Below are 16,111 nucleotides of genomic sequence, written 5' to 3' on the forward strand. Positions count from 1 at the left end.
GAGGGGGAGTGGGACAAGTGAAGCACTTGTCACCCCTCTTGTCGTTCTCCGCATGCCTGGCCCTGCAAGAGTTGTGCTCTTAGGAACTTCTGGGAAGGGTGGAGGTACGGAGACAAGGAGGAGGCCCAGAAGAGGAGAGAACAAGAAGATCTAATTTCTTTCCCGGGTGTTGCTTGGGGCAGGTAGCAAAGGGCTGGGGTGGGTCTTGGGTGGCACAGGGAGGGAAAGGAGAGGGGACAACATCCCTGTGGGACCCCCTGCCCATCCAGGACCCTTAACTTTGCCGTTTGCAGACCTCCAGCTGACGTTGCTGCATTTCTGGAGCGGTGCTTTGATCCATGTCATGGCTGTTCGCTGGGTCTGGATAATGGAGCTGAAGAGGTAATAAAGACATACTTGTAACTATTATCATATTTGTTCACAGTTGAAATACAAATTACCTGTGCTTGCTTTGGATTGCTACCTCATCTGTGCTTCCTGCTGTTTAACCACAGCCCAGGACTAGTGAGGACATCTAGTGACTGACCAGCAGAAGTGAAGAGCCTTCTTGCCTCTCGTATCCTCTGAAATCCTTCCCACCCCTTCCAGTTCGAAGAAATACTTACAAATTCTTTTTTTTAGTGTGATCCAGAGCAAAGCCAAGAGGTGAAAAACGTGAAGCACCAGTGTAACACACCCACAAACCCACAGGGACCAATTTCAAAGTGTCATCTCTCTCTTCAGAAGGTAGAAGATGCTGCTGCTGGGATGAGCGTGTGGAGGGGAAGTAAAAACCCACATAAAACTGTACATAATGGAGCATTTCTGAGTGAGCTTTTAGTTGAGGGATGAAGAAAAGCCAGTTCTTGCCAGGAATCCTTAAAAAGGCATTGGGGCACTGTGCTAAAATAAGCCATGCCTGATGTTTTTAATTGCTGCCTGCTTTTTTTCTCTGCTGTTTTGAACAGAAATACTCTGAGATGTGGGAGGACAAACTCCTGTGGGAGCTGCTGTGAGCCCCATGGGAGGCCGGGGTGGGACATTCCTGCGGCACAGGGACCGAGGAGGGACCCACAGCCCCATCCCCGAGTGCAGGCAGGTCCTTCAAATCAAAAATCTTCAACGTGCACCCGAGTAGACTTATGTGAAACTCGTCGGCCAAGGTGACTCAGTACGTGGTGTGACTCTTCCAGGTCTCTGCTGACTTTTCATTTATGATCTTGGGCTTGTTCAGCTTCAATGTGAGTGATGCTGGGGTGGTGTTTCATACATGGCAAGGCTGCGCGGCTCCTGGGTGGGTGAGAAGCCTCCACCGTGGCCCAGCCCATCCCCAAGCATTGGTAGGAAATGCTTTAAAGCTGAAGGTTTGCTCCATCTCCTGGGCTTTGGGGATTAATGCAGGAGAGCCTCTCCTGCTGGCAGCTGCTGAGCCTGGGGAGAAGTTCCCTGTCTCACTGCACTTGCCTGGCAATTTTGGGGTAAGTTCCCACCTTTCCTAGGAAGATTCCTGCTTTCCACACCGTTCTTCCATCTCCTTTATGCTTTTCTGTCATATTTAATAAATTTCGAAGGTAGGAAGCTGAGAATTTCAGCTATAGCAGGGCCTCACACAAATACTCAAATCTATCAAGTTAAAGGAAATGGGACCAAACTTTTAACTGGGTTCATTTTGTTTAATGGTTATTAACTTAAGTCCAATTATCTATTTTCCATGGACTTTTCTTTTGCCTGGGGATTTTGTGCCAGAGGAAAAATTTCTGCATCCTTTGGAATCTTTTATCTTGTTGGTAACGCAAACTTCCTGGAGTGGTTTTCAAATTCCTTCTGTCACTTTTTGCAGCTGCTTGAGATAAATATGGTGGGAAAAAAAAAAAACCAAACACCTTATTTTGCAAACGTGTGAAGCCATAAACAGTTCTGTGGGCTTATTCTCCCTGTGCTGGGCATCGTGTCTCCCTCCTCTTGCCTTTGTTCTCCAGCTGAAGGCACCAGGATGCTGTTCCTCGGATCAGTCTGGGATAATCTGTCTTCCCAATCCAGTGGAACACTGAATGTGGCATTTGTATGGGGAAGGGGACCTACAGCTCCAATCTGGGGGCAGCCCCCGTTTTCCCACATAATGCAGCCTTCGTTAGAATCAATCAGCATTTTCATTTGTGTCATTTGGGTACCTCTGCAAATATGGATGTTTGCTGTTTTACCAAGCAGTGAGAAAACGGACCTTCATCCTGACATGGAAGATGTCACCAGGGGAAGGAATGAGGTTGCAGATGTGGCATCTGTTCGTGTTTTCAGGTATGAGCTTTGTATGGTGGATTTGGTTCCAGAACTGGTCCTGTTCATGCCATGCAAGGCATGGTTGGTACTTTGGAGACTCTGGTGTCTCTCTAAACCTGACCCCAGCATTGGGTCAGAGCTGATGCCCTACTAGGCCTGGACAGAGAAAGAGGAGGCAGTTGTACGTCTGCTGAGCTGTCACCCACCCTCTTTCCCTCCTGTTTAACTCTCTCCTCCACCTGCCCTGTCCTGTCACAAACTGGCCAAGCTCCCTCACATGCCAGGACAGCGTGTCCGCAATGTCTGGCTGAGCTTTCCAAAGAAAACACTTTCTTCTGTTCCCAGCATCGCTGCGATGCCCACACTACCAGTGGGTAAGGGCTGATGCACAACCCCATGCCTTGTCTGGCTGGACCTTCCCCTCTTCCTCATAGCTGGTTAGACACAGATTCAGGACCACATGGATCTTCTCCTGGGGCAGAATTTATCATCAAAGGCAATTACCCCAAGCTCTGATGCAGCAAGTCAAACCTGATGTGATGTTTCCTCCTTGGAAGAGTTGTGAGAGGTGCTGGTAGCCCAGGAGGACACAGGACACAGATGTCAGGGCCTTCATGAAAGAGAAGCAAGACCTTTACCCAAGCAGCAGCTCCTTGTCATCCATCCAACTTCGTTACCCTTGTGTGTCCCTCATGAAGGGAATCACTATAAATCCTTCAGCAAGTCCTTGACTGCAGAGGGATGTGCTCTGTCTTCCAGGGCATCTCCAGCCCATCTTAAGTACAGCAGGCATGAGTCCCAATTTATATTTAATCGTTAGGGTGTCATGGAAGAGCTGCAGATGGAGGAGAGTTTGTAGCCAGGCGGGGCTCAGCTGGAGTAACTCTAGAAGAAACCCTTCCACCTGTTCCTGGGATGAGGTTAGGGAAGGACGTGCCTCACACATATGTAATGAAATTGCCACGTGGCCTTGATGGCATCATTGCCCACGGACACGTTCTAGAGGCAGGATGATACGAGGTCTGGGGCTGTGATAGGCTTAAACGTGGGGTGTCTCTCTCTTTTATAGCGTTCAGTGTGAAAGGTGACATTCTTTCCTAGAATGACTCAATTTCTTACCACATCTGATCTGGCTTGTGCTGAATTCAGTGTTTCATTTAAAGGTGGAGACTATCGCTCATTCAAAAGGTTATGGTGATGATTGTTGCTCCTCCAAGAGTCCTTGGTGTCATGTCATAACAGTTCTGATTTAATGCTACTGCCATGGGGGAGGCTATAAATTTGGCTGAAGAGGATAGAGGACATTTTAAAATTTAATTCTAGCTACTGTTTTTAGTGTGAGGCTTTTGTCGTTCCTGAGGCTCGGCCATGCAAACCCAGAGCATCGATAAATCATAAGAATAAAGGTAGAGTTAATAGTAGATAACTCCTAATTGGATATGGAGCCACAGGTAGGTTCTCACGCAGACTGTGTGGAGAGTGAATGGCTTCTCTGAGGGTCTGAGCTTGTATCTCTGATGCAAAGTATTGAGTTTCTGAGCCCGAGTCTTGCACACAGATTTGGGATAATAAGCCCGTGGTTAATGAGAGTCAATATTTGGGTAAATGCCCTGTGTGATGCCCATGGGTAGTGTGTGACTGAGCGTTGTATCTGCCTGTGCTGCCTTGTGCTTGGGGCAAGCAGTGGCCGTCTGACAGGAGCCAGAGCTGCCCTGGGCCAGCCATGAGTCTCCATCCCCAGTCAGTCCCTGCCACAGGGGGTTGGTGTCCCCCTTGAAAGCTATAACCAGCCTTGGCTCTGTCCCAGACCAGGTGAAGCCACATCAGGGCAGCTCAGGGTGCCTTTTGGCTTTGCCCATTGGCAAAAAAAGCTTCAGGCAGAGCCATAGCTTGGTCCCCAGAGTCATGGTCAGACATCCAACGTCCCCTCATGAATTGCCTGTTCCTCATAAAATAACAAAATTGCTCCCTGTCTCTCATAGCCCCGTTTTCACTCACCACAGGCTGGTTTTCATTTGGCAGTTGTTGGTGCTGTGCTTCAGGAGGACGAGGTGACGAGCCACCCCCCAGGGATGAAAACATCCAGGTGTTTGGAAGTGCTTTGCCAAGGTCACATAAATAACACGAGCTGGGAAAGTGAAATACTGAGTTAGCAGGGATGTCACTGGCTCTGAGCGTTTCAGTGGCTTGCCCATGATATAAATGGTATCTGGGAGTAGAAACTTATAAATGGTATCTAGGAGTAGAAACTCCCTCCTGTAGCCACAGACCTGCTGCTTTGGAAGTGAGCATGGTGCAAAGAGGCACCAGGTGTCTCCTCTGTGCTGGGGGTGCTGCTCAAACCACGTAAAAACATGATCATTAAACAAAAAAAGCACTTCTATATCAGCTGGGGGGATGGTGGGTGAGGTATAGCTTTCTTCGTTGGCAACTGGACACAGAAACTCGGGCTTTTGAGGGTGAGTTTGGAACATGTTTTGGCTCTGGATATGGGGCAAAGGTTCACCCTGGGTCAGCCCAGAGCCCCAGGACAGAAAGAAAATAAATCACTATGGGTTTTTTTGGGGGCCAGATTCGAGGCATCCAGGTCCCACTGAAACAAGAGGCATGGCTCTGCTTTCTCCTTTCAGAACCGAAGGAAACTGCCAGACCCCCACATGGTGAGTTGTGGTGATTTGGTGACTGCAGAGGTAAGGAGCTCACATCTCTGTCCCCACACCAGCCACCACCATGCCTGCTGCTTCACATGGGGGCTTGACTTTGCAGCTCCCTGCCAGGCGACTTGGGCAAATACCTCGAAAGTCAGATGTCCTTACTCTATTTAAGCAACAAACTTAATCTGATATATTTGTTTCTGTAATGGTTTGGAGGTGTGGTGGGTTGGTTTTTTTTTTCTTCCAAGATGCTCCCTGGTGTTTTTCCCACAGGGTGTCCCTCTATGATTGCTCTCGTTACTTGTTGGTTGTTATTGTTAAGATCCCATCATCTGACCCCTTATAATCCACATATTGCGTTACACTGCATTGCTGGACATACTTGGTGTATGCTACTGTTGGTCAATTTTAGACTGCCCCATCAAGCCCATGAGTTTCTTAAAAGTGGTGCAAGTTTGTTACACATTCTCCAATTCGTTCCAGTTAGTGTCTCGGCCCTCGGAAATGCCATGGTTTGGTTGTAAAGGGAAATAAATATGTGGGTGTTATAAGCAAAAAAAATGAAAGCCAACATTACAGGAATTGCTGTCAAGTATTTGGCATCAGCATGTGTCCCATCAATTATCTTAAATATAGAACACGTTTTAGGCACTTGAAGCATGGTTTGATGGCCTGCCTCGTGTCAAATGGTGACACAGGAGCCAGCCCTTCTTGATATTTGAGTTAAAAACTTGTCAACCCTTTTGCTTTCGAGAAAGACAGGTTGGAATTTTTGAAGAAAATGCACAAATGAGAAAAATCAATGAAGTGAAGCGATCCTGCAGGAGAGCCTGCTGGGTTTCATGCAAGAGGTCATCCACACGGGAGTACCTGCCTTGGAAACAGCGAGCAGTGGGTATGAATTGTTCATTACCCAGGGCAGACCTTTTCTTCTGTCAGTTTGGTCCTAAAGTGGTTTTATTTAACACTTGTTAGGTACCTACTTACCTCTAATTTTGAGCTGTTAACCCGTAGGGATCACCTTGAGATCTTCTGCTCATGCTTTGAGCGTAGCTGCTGGCACAGATCTGCCATTTGGTAACAGGGCACCTGGTGCAGCAGCTCATTAGTCTGGGGATTCCTGAGCAAGTGTCAAATTGGCGTGAAAATAGCAAGTGCTAACGATGGAAGTGGCTTTCCTGTCTTAATGAAGGTTGAGGAATGGGCGATTATTTTGGAAAGCTCCAAGGGGAGTACCTGCAAATGTTGTTGGAAAGAAGATGGGCGTTTTGCCTTGGAAAAGACTTCTAGATTTGGCCCTGAGCGTGTCCCCAGCCTGGAGGGTGTTGTTTGTTGTCTTAACGTGCTGTTTCCATCACACCAAAGTGTTAGAAAAGGAAGTGAATCCCATACTCGAGGTAATTTATGGAGACCTGAAGTAGGCAAAATGTGATACCCACCTTGGAAATTGGTGGGATTAGCACCCATGTCACCAGGAGAGGTGTCACCGAGCAGCCCTTCGCTCTGTGCCTGATGGAGGAGGCATCACTCTCAGAAGTATAGGGTTTCCTCATCATGATATCGACAAGTGATATATTTCTACATAGAAGAAAAATTGCTTTCCAAATACCTGATAGTGTTCTCAGTATCCCTGTTTTCCTTCTCGAGAGGACTTCATGGGTTTGACCCTACTTAGCTTAGCAGATCTGACAAGACCATGGCCCAAGATGGGCCTGGCTGAAGATCATGGAAATCTAAGAAGGTGGCCAGGGGCTTTATTTACAGTCAAGAAATTAGCAAGCGATAAGTAACCACTTGAATAGACAGCTTCTGTGACCCAAACAGCATCGTTTGGGAGAATAACATACCAGCTACCGAAGAGCATTGATTTATTTGATAACATCAGGGAACCATTTATGGACTCCATTATGGACAGCAATTGCTGGGGGTTAAAACTGCTAGATCAGACAGATTGATGTGTGTGTCTGCTGTTGTGCTTGCTACTGCATAATATAAAATAAGGATGTCTCCTGAAATACCAAAGGGGCAAATGGAGCCATTATGTTCTTGGCTTGGGGTTTTGTTATTTTTTTTTCCTTTACCGCTTATTTCGTTCTTAAATTTTTGCCCTCTTCCCTGCTGCGTAACACCATAAATTGAATGAGGGCATTTGGTTTTATGGCTTTTTAATAGAGCTTAACAGGGCTTTGAACACCGTGTTTCTTGTTACAAAACAGCAAAGAGAGATCATCATCATGCAGAGACTATTTTGCTGCTGGCAGACTCCAGCAGAGACTGTAACGAGAAATAAGGCTTCAAAATCGGTGGGGCTTGGTTTCACAGCCTCTCGTCCATGGGTTGCTTTCCTATGGAAGATGGATTCGCAGTTGCAAGATGAGGATTTGATTCAGTACCCCCTGCAAAGAATATTTGAACTTATGAGAAGGAAATCTTCCTAACCAAATGAACGGTCCAAACTGCAGCGTACGGAAATTGGGCTATAGTGGAAAAATTGCCCACCCACGTTACTCTGCTTTCACGCAGCAGCCATGAGCCCAGTGGTGTCAGAGACATGGCTTTCTGGTTTGTCATGTAAATTTAGAAGCCTATGAAATACTCTGAACAAAGGAGGGGGTATTTCTTGGCTAGAACGTGCTTTTAATGAAAAAAAAATTGGGGTAATCTCCTATAGTTAGATCGATTCTACAAATACTAGTAGTTAGAATCTTAGTAGTTGCTTATTAATTCAGTAAAAAAAAAAAAAACAGTTGAAAAGGATGAACTGGAGATGAACTATCAGCCAAGATCTATTGATCGTGCAAATAATGTCCATGATAGAGACAGGCCAGCCAAGGAAAAGGGCACTGGCTTTGCCCCCGGGCAGACTGGATGGGAGCAGGACATGGATGTGCTGTGGGGAAATGCTCCCCATGGGACTGCTGAGGGTGGTTCAAAGGGCTGGTGTCTGTCCCCAGGCACAAGGTGTGTGTTGTACCGACTGTTCACCTGCCTTTTGCCATCTTGGAGGGTTTTACCTTAACCAGGATCTGATGTTTGGGAGAGCTCATCGATTGCACAATGGCTGTGTGTCCTGGTTTGAGCGACACAGGACTAAGTTATCTTCTAATGCTTGGGAAAACTGCACTTTTTGAAGACTGTAGTGCCTGAATTCCTGAAAATATTTATTTTATAGCTATCTATGCTATGTGGGATTCACGGTCTCGGTATCTTCAAGCTCCCCAGGTGTGGGGAGGAGAAGAGGCAAGAGCCAGGCACTTGACCCAAGCTGCCAACAGGATTATTTCATACCATGAATGTCCTATTCACTCTAACTTAGAAAGTTTTCTGGATAGTTCTCTCTCTCTCGGTGGTGGTGGGTTCAGAGAACTCCTTGCCCCTGTGCTGGAGCCCTGAGCCCTTTTCTTCCAAAGCCAAAGCACTCACAAGGTCCCACATTAGCTGTCCCTGCTGGAAGTGCACAGCTTCCTGCTGAGAGAATGGACTGAGTACACTCCTTGTCTATTTTGTATTGGGATCAATACTGGTTCTTTAGTATTATTAATGCTAATTATTTAGTCTTATCCTATTAAATCTATTTATATTTCAAGCCTCAGCTTTCCTTGACTTTCTGGGATTCCCCTTCCTGGGGTGGGGAGAGCTCATCAGGTGGTAGAATAATTGTCTAAATGACAGTAAATTGTTGTGGTTTTCTCAAACCATGGCACTGTGCTCACACCAAGACCACCTGCAGCAATATCTAGTCAGAGTTTAGAGCTGCCTAAAGGCAGTGAGAAACGTGCAAATTCTCAGCTCCGTTGAGGTATCTGAGACATTACGGACACAGAGACCTTATGGACCTTGTGCTGGTTCTTCCTGTGGTGTGGAATTTCACCCACACCCCTCGCAGGTACCATTAATGTCAGGACACCCACCTGGGGTGGGTCCCACTCAGGGTGCAGCACTGGAAGCTGTAGAGAATCCCTGGGAATCCTCTAGAAAACGGTGCCTCCCGCCTTCCTCAATGGGGGAGGCACCAGCTGCACTGAAATGTCAGAAGGGTTTGGGCAGCTGACGGGTTGCTGAAAATGGAGCATGGCAGCATCGCCATAAATTCTCTTTATCCAGCCAAGTGCAGCTTAATATAGACTTAGCCCCACGGTCTGTCTCCCGCACTGAGACCCAGGGCTGCCACAGCTCATGACCAAAACATGAAGTTGCTGATTTAACCGAGTGGTCTACCGCTAGTGAGGGGGGAAAGAAAGAAATAAATCCTTTGAAATTTATCTTTCTCTCTAGGTTTACGAAGTTATAGAGGAAGGAGAGAAGAAAGAACATGTCTGAACTCAGCCAAAACTCTGATGAAGAAGTGTGTCCTGAGGACATTGATGAAGATGAAATCCTGGCAAACCTGTCGCCCGAGGAGCTAAAGGAGCTGCAGAGTGAGATGGAAGTCATGGCCCCGGACCCCCAGGTCCCAACGGGGATGATACAGAGGGATCAGACGGAGAAACCCCCCACGGGGAGCTTTGACCACAGGTCCCTGGTTGACTACCTGTACTGGCAGAAGGCGTCCAGACGCATGCTCGAGGACGAGAGAGTTCCCGTCACCCTCTTGCCCTCTGAGGTAACAAGCAAAAAATCACAAATATTTATTATGCATCTGCTGCGGGATCCGTTTTATAGCTTTTAATACCTTAACCTACCTCTACTTCCGTCCCCTATGTACGGTAGGGTACAAACAAATTTAAATTCATCCTAAAAGCCTCAGCAATGTCAGGATCCAGCTGGGACTGATGTCAGGGTTAGTAACTCTTAATTGCTTTTACTAAATATTTACTTAAGCTTTTTAATATAGGAAAAATCCTAATTCTGTTTCATTAAATCACTGAGAAATTGCCATAAAATCAGTTTGGAGGATGTAGCTCGAATTTGTTTGACTTTGCGTTAGGAACAATACTGCATTGCTTTTCCATAGAAGACTACATTAAACTAATTAATTAGTATTAAACTAATTAATTGACAGATTTTAATGTCACGCTGGACAAAAGCCCAAGCCACTGCATTTTAACAATGTGAAACATTTACTAACACCCAAGCATGCAAATTCCATGAAGTAGCCCAACCCTTTTCAATACAGTACTTTAAATTTATTCTACTATCCTTATGACTTTGAAACAAAGTTAAGGTCAGTGTTAGATATTTTTCAGGACACTGAAATAGTGTCCACACTTAAAAATAGGTTAATAGAATGGAAACTTGGCCAGACAAAATACGTCCATACCTGAACCTAAGTGAATTTGAGGTAACTGATTTTTATTTTTTATTTTAAAAACATGGGGGTTTTGCTAATACACAGCAGCACAGCACATCATGGATTTCCCAGGGCAGGTTTAATGGGCTGCTTCTGGAGAAAGGGGGAAATCTGTAGGTTTTTCCCTCCTGCAACACTCTTACCCTCAAACGGACTTCCCAGGGCAGGTTTCATGGGCTGCTTCTGGAGAAGGGGGGAAAAATCTATGGGGTTTTCCCTCCTGCAACACTCTTACCCTCAAAATTTTTTATTTTAAAAACATGGGGGTTTTGCTAATACACAGCAGCACAGCACATCACGGACTTCCCAGGGCAGGTTTCATGGGCTGCTTCTGGAGAAGGGGGGAAAAATCTATGGGGTTTTCCCTCCTGCAACACTCTTACCCTCAAAGAAACATTATTTTTTTAAACACTTCTGAGGTTAAATCTGGAATTTGAGCTTAGAGCTGCCTGCTGCATTGACAACTGCTCAAGCCATCCCTGCACTAGACCCATCCACTACTGCAGCAAATAGGAACCACGTCCCCGAGGGCAGAAGTGACTTTGTTACCATTTTGTCTGCCTTTCGGTGAAGCACAAGCCATGACACTTCCCTGCCTGAACTGCTCCAAATCTTTTAGGAAAACCTCTTGATCTTTATTAGTGCTTTATTAGCATTTGTTAGTGAGGGAGGATCCGCTTGCAAAAACATGCTTGGAAAAAAAAAAATGTATTTCACTTAGGAGTGTCCCTGGAGATGGTGGAAGTTTGTAACTTAATTTATTTTGATGTTAGAAGCCCCACGTCTCTGGAGATGGTGGAAGTTTGCAACTTAATTTATTTTGATGTTAGAAGCCCCAGTGCCTTGCAACAGCTGGGTGCAGGGTCCAGTTTCCTCTCTCTGGACTCAAAATAAAACTGAGCTAATGTTTTGCTTCATCATCAGTGACGTGCTTCCTTAGCTGGGATGCTCTGGCAGGTACCAGAGCCAGATGGCCTTGTTGTCTCATGTGCTGGGTGACCCCACTGTTCTTACGATGTGGCTTTTTCACTTCTCCTTGGGCTGAGAGAACAGTCAGGGGTTAACATGGATTTTCAAGGGTTTGTGGCACACAAAATAAACTTTCTTTTTTGTCAAGGAATCGGTAAAAATTACCAATTACCAAAATTACCAAAAATCCATAAAGATATTTTGGATCGGAGACACTTAACCCCTAGAAAGGTTTGAGGACCACCTTAACATAGTATCAAATATGAACAGGATTTAATTGTCAGTGAGCTTAATAGGCAAAGATGAGAAACTGGGTTGCAGCCACTCCAGCAAGCCAGCACAGCCCTGACCTACAGGCAATGACACTCTTAGGGATTATTCCATAAAGTGTGGGCACAGAGGTATCTAAATCCAGTTGCTACATGTTTATTTTATCAGAAAGTGAAGGTAACAAAGCCACGATCAATTATTTCAGCTGTGGGTTTCTGTCTTCCCCAGAGAAGCGCCGCGGAGGAGGCAGCTGGTGGGAAGGTGCCAGCAGAGGAAAGAGAGAGACGTTACCAAAATGAGCACTTGTCCAACTCTGGAACACAATTTGGGGAGACAAACAATGATGGAAGTGATAAAGAGAGAGAAGAGGAGGAGGATGAGGAAGAAGAAGCAGAGGAGGAAGAGGAAGATGACGAAGAGGAGGAGGAAGGGGAAGATGAGACTGAACTAGACACAAAGGAGACTTACACCAATGAAAAGCCTCCCAGCAATCAGATAAGTAAGAAACCCAGTACAGAATCAGAAGAAAGCATAGAAAAGCCAAATGAAAAGAAAATATCAAAACTGAACATCCCAAAAAAGTTAGCACTGGACACCAGCTTCATGAAGCTGAGTGCCAGGCCTTCAGGAAATCAAACCAATTTGGAAGAGAGTTTGGAGAAAGTCCGAAAAAACAACCCGGACGTGAAAGAGGTCAACCTGAACAACATAGAAAACGTCCCCAAAGAAATGCTGATAGACTTTGTCAATGCCATGAAAAAGAATAAGAACGTAAAAACGTTCAGTTTGGCCAACGTGGGGGCTGATGACAATGTGGCGTTCGCGCTGGCCAACATGCTGCGGGAGAACAGGAGCATCACCACCTTGAACATCGATTCCAATTTCATCTCTGGCAAAGGGATCGTTGCCATCATGAGGTGCCTGCAGTACAACGAGACGCTGACGGAGCTCCGCTTCCACAACCAGCGGAGCATGCTGGGCCACCAGGCAGAAATGGAGATCGCCAGGCTGCTGAAAGCCAACGCCACCCTCCTTAAAATGGGGTACCACTTCGAACTGCCGGGGCCCAGGATGGTGGTGACCAACCTGCTCAGCAGAAACCTGGACAAGCAGAGGCAAAAGAGGCAAGAGGAGCAGAGGCAGCAGCAAATGAAAGAGCAGAGGGAGTTGATAGCGATGCTGGAAAACGGACTTGGGTTGCCTCCTGGGATGTGGGAAATGCTGGGGGGACCGCTGCCCCAGCCGAGGATGCATGAACCCTCTCAAGCCCCAAAACCACCTGTCCCTGCAGCTGTGTCTCTGAGCAAAAGGCAGGAGAGGGTGAGGCAGCCGGCCCCCGAGGAGCCACGTGGAAAGGAGCCCGTCAACTTTAGGGTGGTCAAGCTGAAGAAGACTCAGCGCAAACCCGCCGTGCCGGAGTACGTGGAACCCACCGAGAAAACCAACCTCAAAGACGTCATCAAAACTCTTAAGCCAGTTCCCAGGAGAAGACCGCCTCCCCTCGTTGAAATAACCCCGAGAGATCAGCTACTAAACGACATCCGTCAGAGTAACGTCGCTTATCTTAAACCGGTAAGTGCTCAGTGATGGCCAGGAGGGGAGGGAATCCCACCCACCGTGGGCGGCCACCTCCCCTCGTCGAAATAACCCCAAGAGATCAGCTACTAAACGACATCCGTCAGAGTAACGTCGCTTATCTTAAACCGGTAAGTGCTCAGTGATGGCCAGGAGGGGAGGGAATCCCACCCACCGTGGGCATCTCTGCCTGCATCCATAAAGGTAAAAGACATGAAACCACAAACCCCACAGAAACTCACCATTAGTGTTATCCCTGTCTGCATCCATAAAGGTAAAAGACATGAAATTCACTCGGGAGGTACACAAACCCCACAGAAACTCACCATTAGTGTAGTAGTGTCTTAGAATCATAGAATCATCTAAGTTGGACGGGACCTTTAAGATCATGTAGTGTCTTAGAATCATAGAATCATCTAGGTTGGACGGGACCTTTAAGATCATGGAGTCCCACCATTGATTGTTATGATGGACAAATGCATTTTTAAGATGTTTGCTTTGGGAAAGCAACAAGTATTATTTTTTTTTCGCATTAGTCTGTCCTCACTCCCCCATAAAAAACATGTTTCTCTTTTTGGCAGCCCTGTTTTACTTTAGCTCTCACTTCAGACAAGAAAGCACCAGCACTTGGCTCCTTTGATGAAGGTTAAGCTGAAAGACAGGCAACAAAATAACTTACCCAAGGTCACTTAAGAAAGATCTGGGGCTGCCTTCGCTTGATCTGGTTTAAATGAAATGAAAAGCTTTAGTCTGAGGGGCAAGTCCCAAACTGTGACAACAGCCTCTTGGTGATGCTCTTTCTTGGGTACCAAATTCATGGGCCACTTCTCAAAATTCTGGCTGTCAGATTTAACCTCTTGCTGCCCTAGTGTTATGTTTCTTTATGTTGTACCATTATTTAAGAAATACTAAAAGCTGACTGATCTAGTTGTAGCTACTGATGTATCTGGGGCTGCCTTCGCTTGATCTGGTTTAAATGAAATGAAAAGCTTTAGTCTGAGGGGCAAGTCCCAAACTGTGACAACAGCCTCTTGGTGATGCTCTTTCTTGGGTACCAAATTCATGGGCCACTTCTCAAAATTCTGGCCGTCAGATTTAACCTCTTGCTGCCCTGAAGTGTTATGTTTCTTTACGTTGTACAATTATTAAAGAAATACTAAAAGCTGACTGATCTAGTTGTAGCTACTGATGTTGATGCCTCTGTGTTGCTAAGGCTAGAGGAAGAGGACAGAAAATCCTTTGCAATTAAAAATGGTCAAATAGTATTTTGTAATTCATGTTTTGTTTAATAATTGACATTTTTATGTAGTGGGTTACATTTTGCTTGCTTTTATACCTACACAGAAATACTTATTCCCTTAGAAATTCCAGACAGAGTATTTTGTCCCAACATTTTGGCAGCAACAGGTCCTGTAGTGACTCTAGCCCAGGTTTAATGGGACCCATCTGCTCCCAGCCCAGGTGGTCTCTGCTGGCCACTCCGACCTGGCTGCAGCCGGGGCCTCTCCTCGGGGCCTTTCTGGCCTTTCTAGATCTCAGCCTGTGCTTTGCATTTCGGTGCCATGTCTAAGATGACAAGACCTGCTCTTGTAAAGGTCACGGTTTATCTGTAGATGCCCCAACGGTGCTCGTGATGGCAGGTTGGTCCATCACTGGGGAGGGATCTGCTGCCTCCTCACCTCTCAGGACGATGGAGGATGATGGTGCTGGTGCTCTGTTGGGTACAGCCCTCAACTTACACAGCGATGATTAAGAAACCCGGGTGCCCAGGGGGCAATAGTGAACCCCAGCCATTCCCCCCAAAATCCTCTGGAGGTTTTTATAAATGGGCGCTGTGGGATTTGGGGCAGAGGGATCAATTCATGGTCCATCCTAAACGGGTCAGATAACGGTTGCTATCACAGCCCATGGAAAGATGAAGCAACAGACATGTGTTCGGATTTTGGGGGGTTTTTTTTGGTGTTTGGTGTTTTTTATTTTGGTCCTCTGTCATTGAGCCAAAGGGCTTGGATTTGGGGCATTAGAGTTTTACTCTCACCTGCCTGTGTGATCTGCGTGACTCCTAATTTTCCTCAATATCCTCAGCTTCACCTCTAAATTTGTATTTTACTGCTTGAGCTGAGCTGTGTGTTTGTTCGCTCCGTGGGGGGACTCATTGCTTGCAAATTGATTTCCTGGGCATTAAGAATTGCAAACAGCAAGTGGGGATTACAAACAAAAGAAATTCCCAACCAGAGCCCCTCGGAGCTCCCAGCTGTTGTATTTTTGATCTTGTTACAGTTTCTGAAGGTTTGTATTAAAACTAAACGGGTTTGGGAAATAAGACTGAGAAATTTCCTCCTACTGATACTCGCTCTCCTTGTCCAGGTGCCGTTGCCGAAGCAGCTGGAGTGAGAGACCAGACTGACCTGAAGAAATGAACCTGGAATAAATGAACTTGAAAAAGATTCAAGTTTTGCTTATGACTGTTTCAGCAGATGTTTTCTGCAGAACCCGGGTGGTGTATACGACTCTTTGGGAACAAAGCTTGCGATGCCCACTTCTCTAAGTGTGGTGAAAACGGCTGGCATGGGAAAAGGCAGTGCTGAGCGTTTCCATCAGGTATCAAACACTCCTGGTGCCAGCTGTCTGCCAAGGGGATTGGAGGCTCCAGTTTGCTGTGGGAGTATTTTCTCAGAGGCATCAATAACCTTGTCTTTCTAGTTTGTCAGCAAACTATTCTGCTTCCACGTTGTCCTTCTGCCGCCAGATTCTGCAGGAACGCGCTGTGCTTTATCTTATCTTCCCTTTCACACACACATGCCTTTATTATTCTCTTGTCCGTGAGGAATGTATTTAGTTTCCACGTATACAGCTTCATTTTTTTTAGGCTAAGGCAACAGAAATGAAATAAAGCTCTCTCCGTAAGATGTGTGTGGCACTTCATGGCTCAGGAGGCACTCATAGAACAGAATGACTGCTCTGGCACCTCAAACACCTCGGCTTGATGGTTTTAAACTTCCTCTATTGCAGAACACAGTTTAGTTGGTACCGTACCTGATCAGCATATAAAAAGTCATGTCGTGCTCTGTTTTGAGGGCTGTGACCTTCATTCCCC

General features: G+C 46.2%; 1 protein-coding gene across 2 annotated transcripts; it reads left to right on the forward strand.

Annotated features, from left to right (window-relative positions):
• Positions 1-4,910: 4,910 nt before the first annotated feature.
• LMOD3 (leiomodin 3 (fetal)) lies at positions 4,911-15,887 on the forward strand. 2 transcript variants are annotated; one of them, XM_014946697.1, is made up of 5 exons: positions 4,911-4,946; positions 5,673-5,805; positions 9,186-9,513; positions 11,668-13,011; positions 15,382-15,887. In XM_014946697.1, the coding sequence occupies exons 3-5, from the start codon at positions 9,223-9,225 to the stop codon at positions 15,406-15,408; spliced, it is 1,662 nt and encodes a 553-aa protein (XP_014802183.1). In that variant the 5' UTR covers positions 4,911-4,946; positions 5,673-5,805; positions 9,186-9,222; the 3' UTR covers positions 15,409-15,887. The 2 variants fall into 2 exon arrangements, with proteins under 2 accessions (XP_014802183.1, XP_014802182.1); XM_014946696.1 differs by lacking the exons at positions 4,911-4,946; positions 5,673-5,805 and having other exon boundaries at positions 9,078-9,513.
• Positions 15,888-16,111: the final 224 nt, after the last annotated feature.

Source organism: Calidris pugnax, unplaced genomic scaffold, assembly GCF_001431845.1.
Source record: "Calidris pugnax isolate Ruff unplaced genomic scaffold, ASM143184v1 scaffold81, whole genome shotgun sequence".
NCBI lineage: Eukaryota > Metazoa > Chordata > Aves > Charadriiformes > Scolopacidae > Calidris > Calidris pugnax.

Excerpts from the sequence above, each read along its gene's own strand:
- LMOD3 (XM_014946697.1), top strand. The coding sequence starts at position 9,223 with ATGTCTGAACTCAGCCAAAACTCTGATGAAGAAGTGTGTCCTGAGGAC. Across the intron at positions 9,514-11,667 it reads TCACCCTCTTGCCCTCTGAG|AGAAGCGCCGCGGAGGAGGC; the intron begins GTAACAAGCAAA and ends TGTCTTCCCCAG. Across the intron at positions 13,012-15,381 it reads ACGTCGCTTATCTTAAACCG|GTGCCGTTGCCGAAGCAGCT; the intron begins GTAAGTGCTCAG and ends CTCCTTGTCCAG.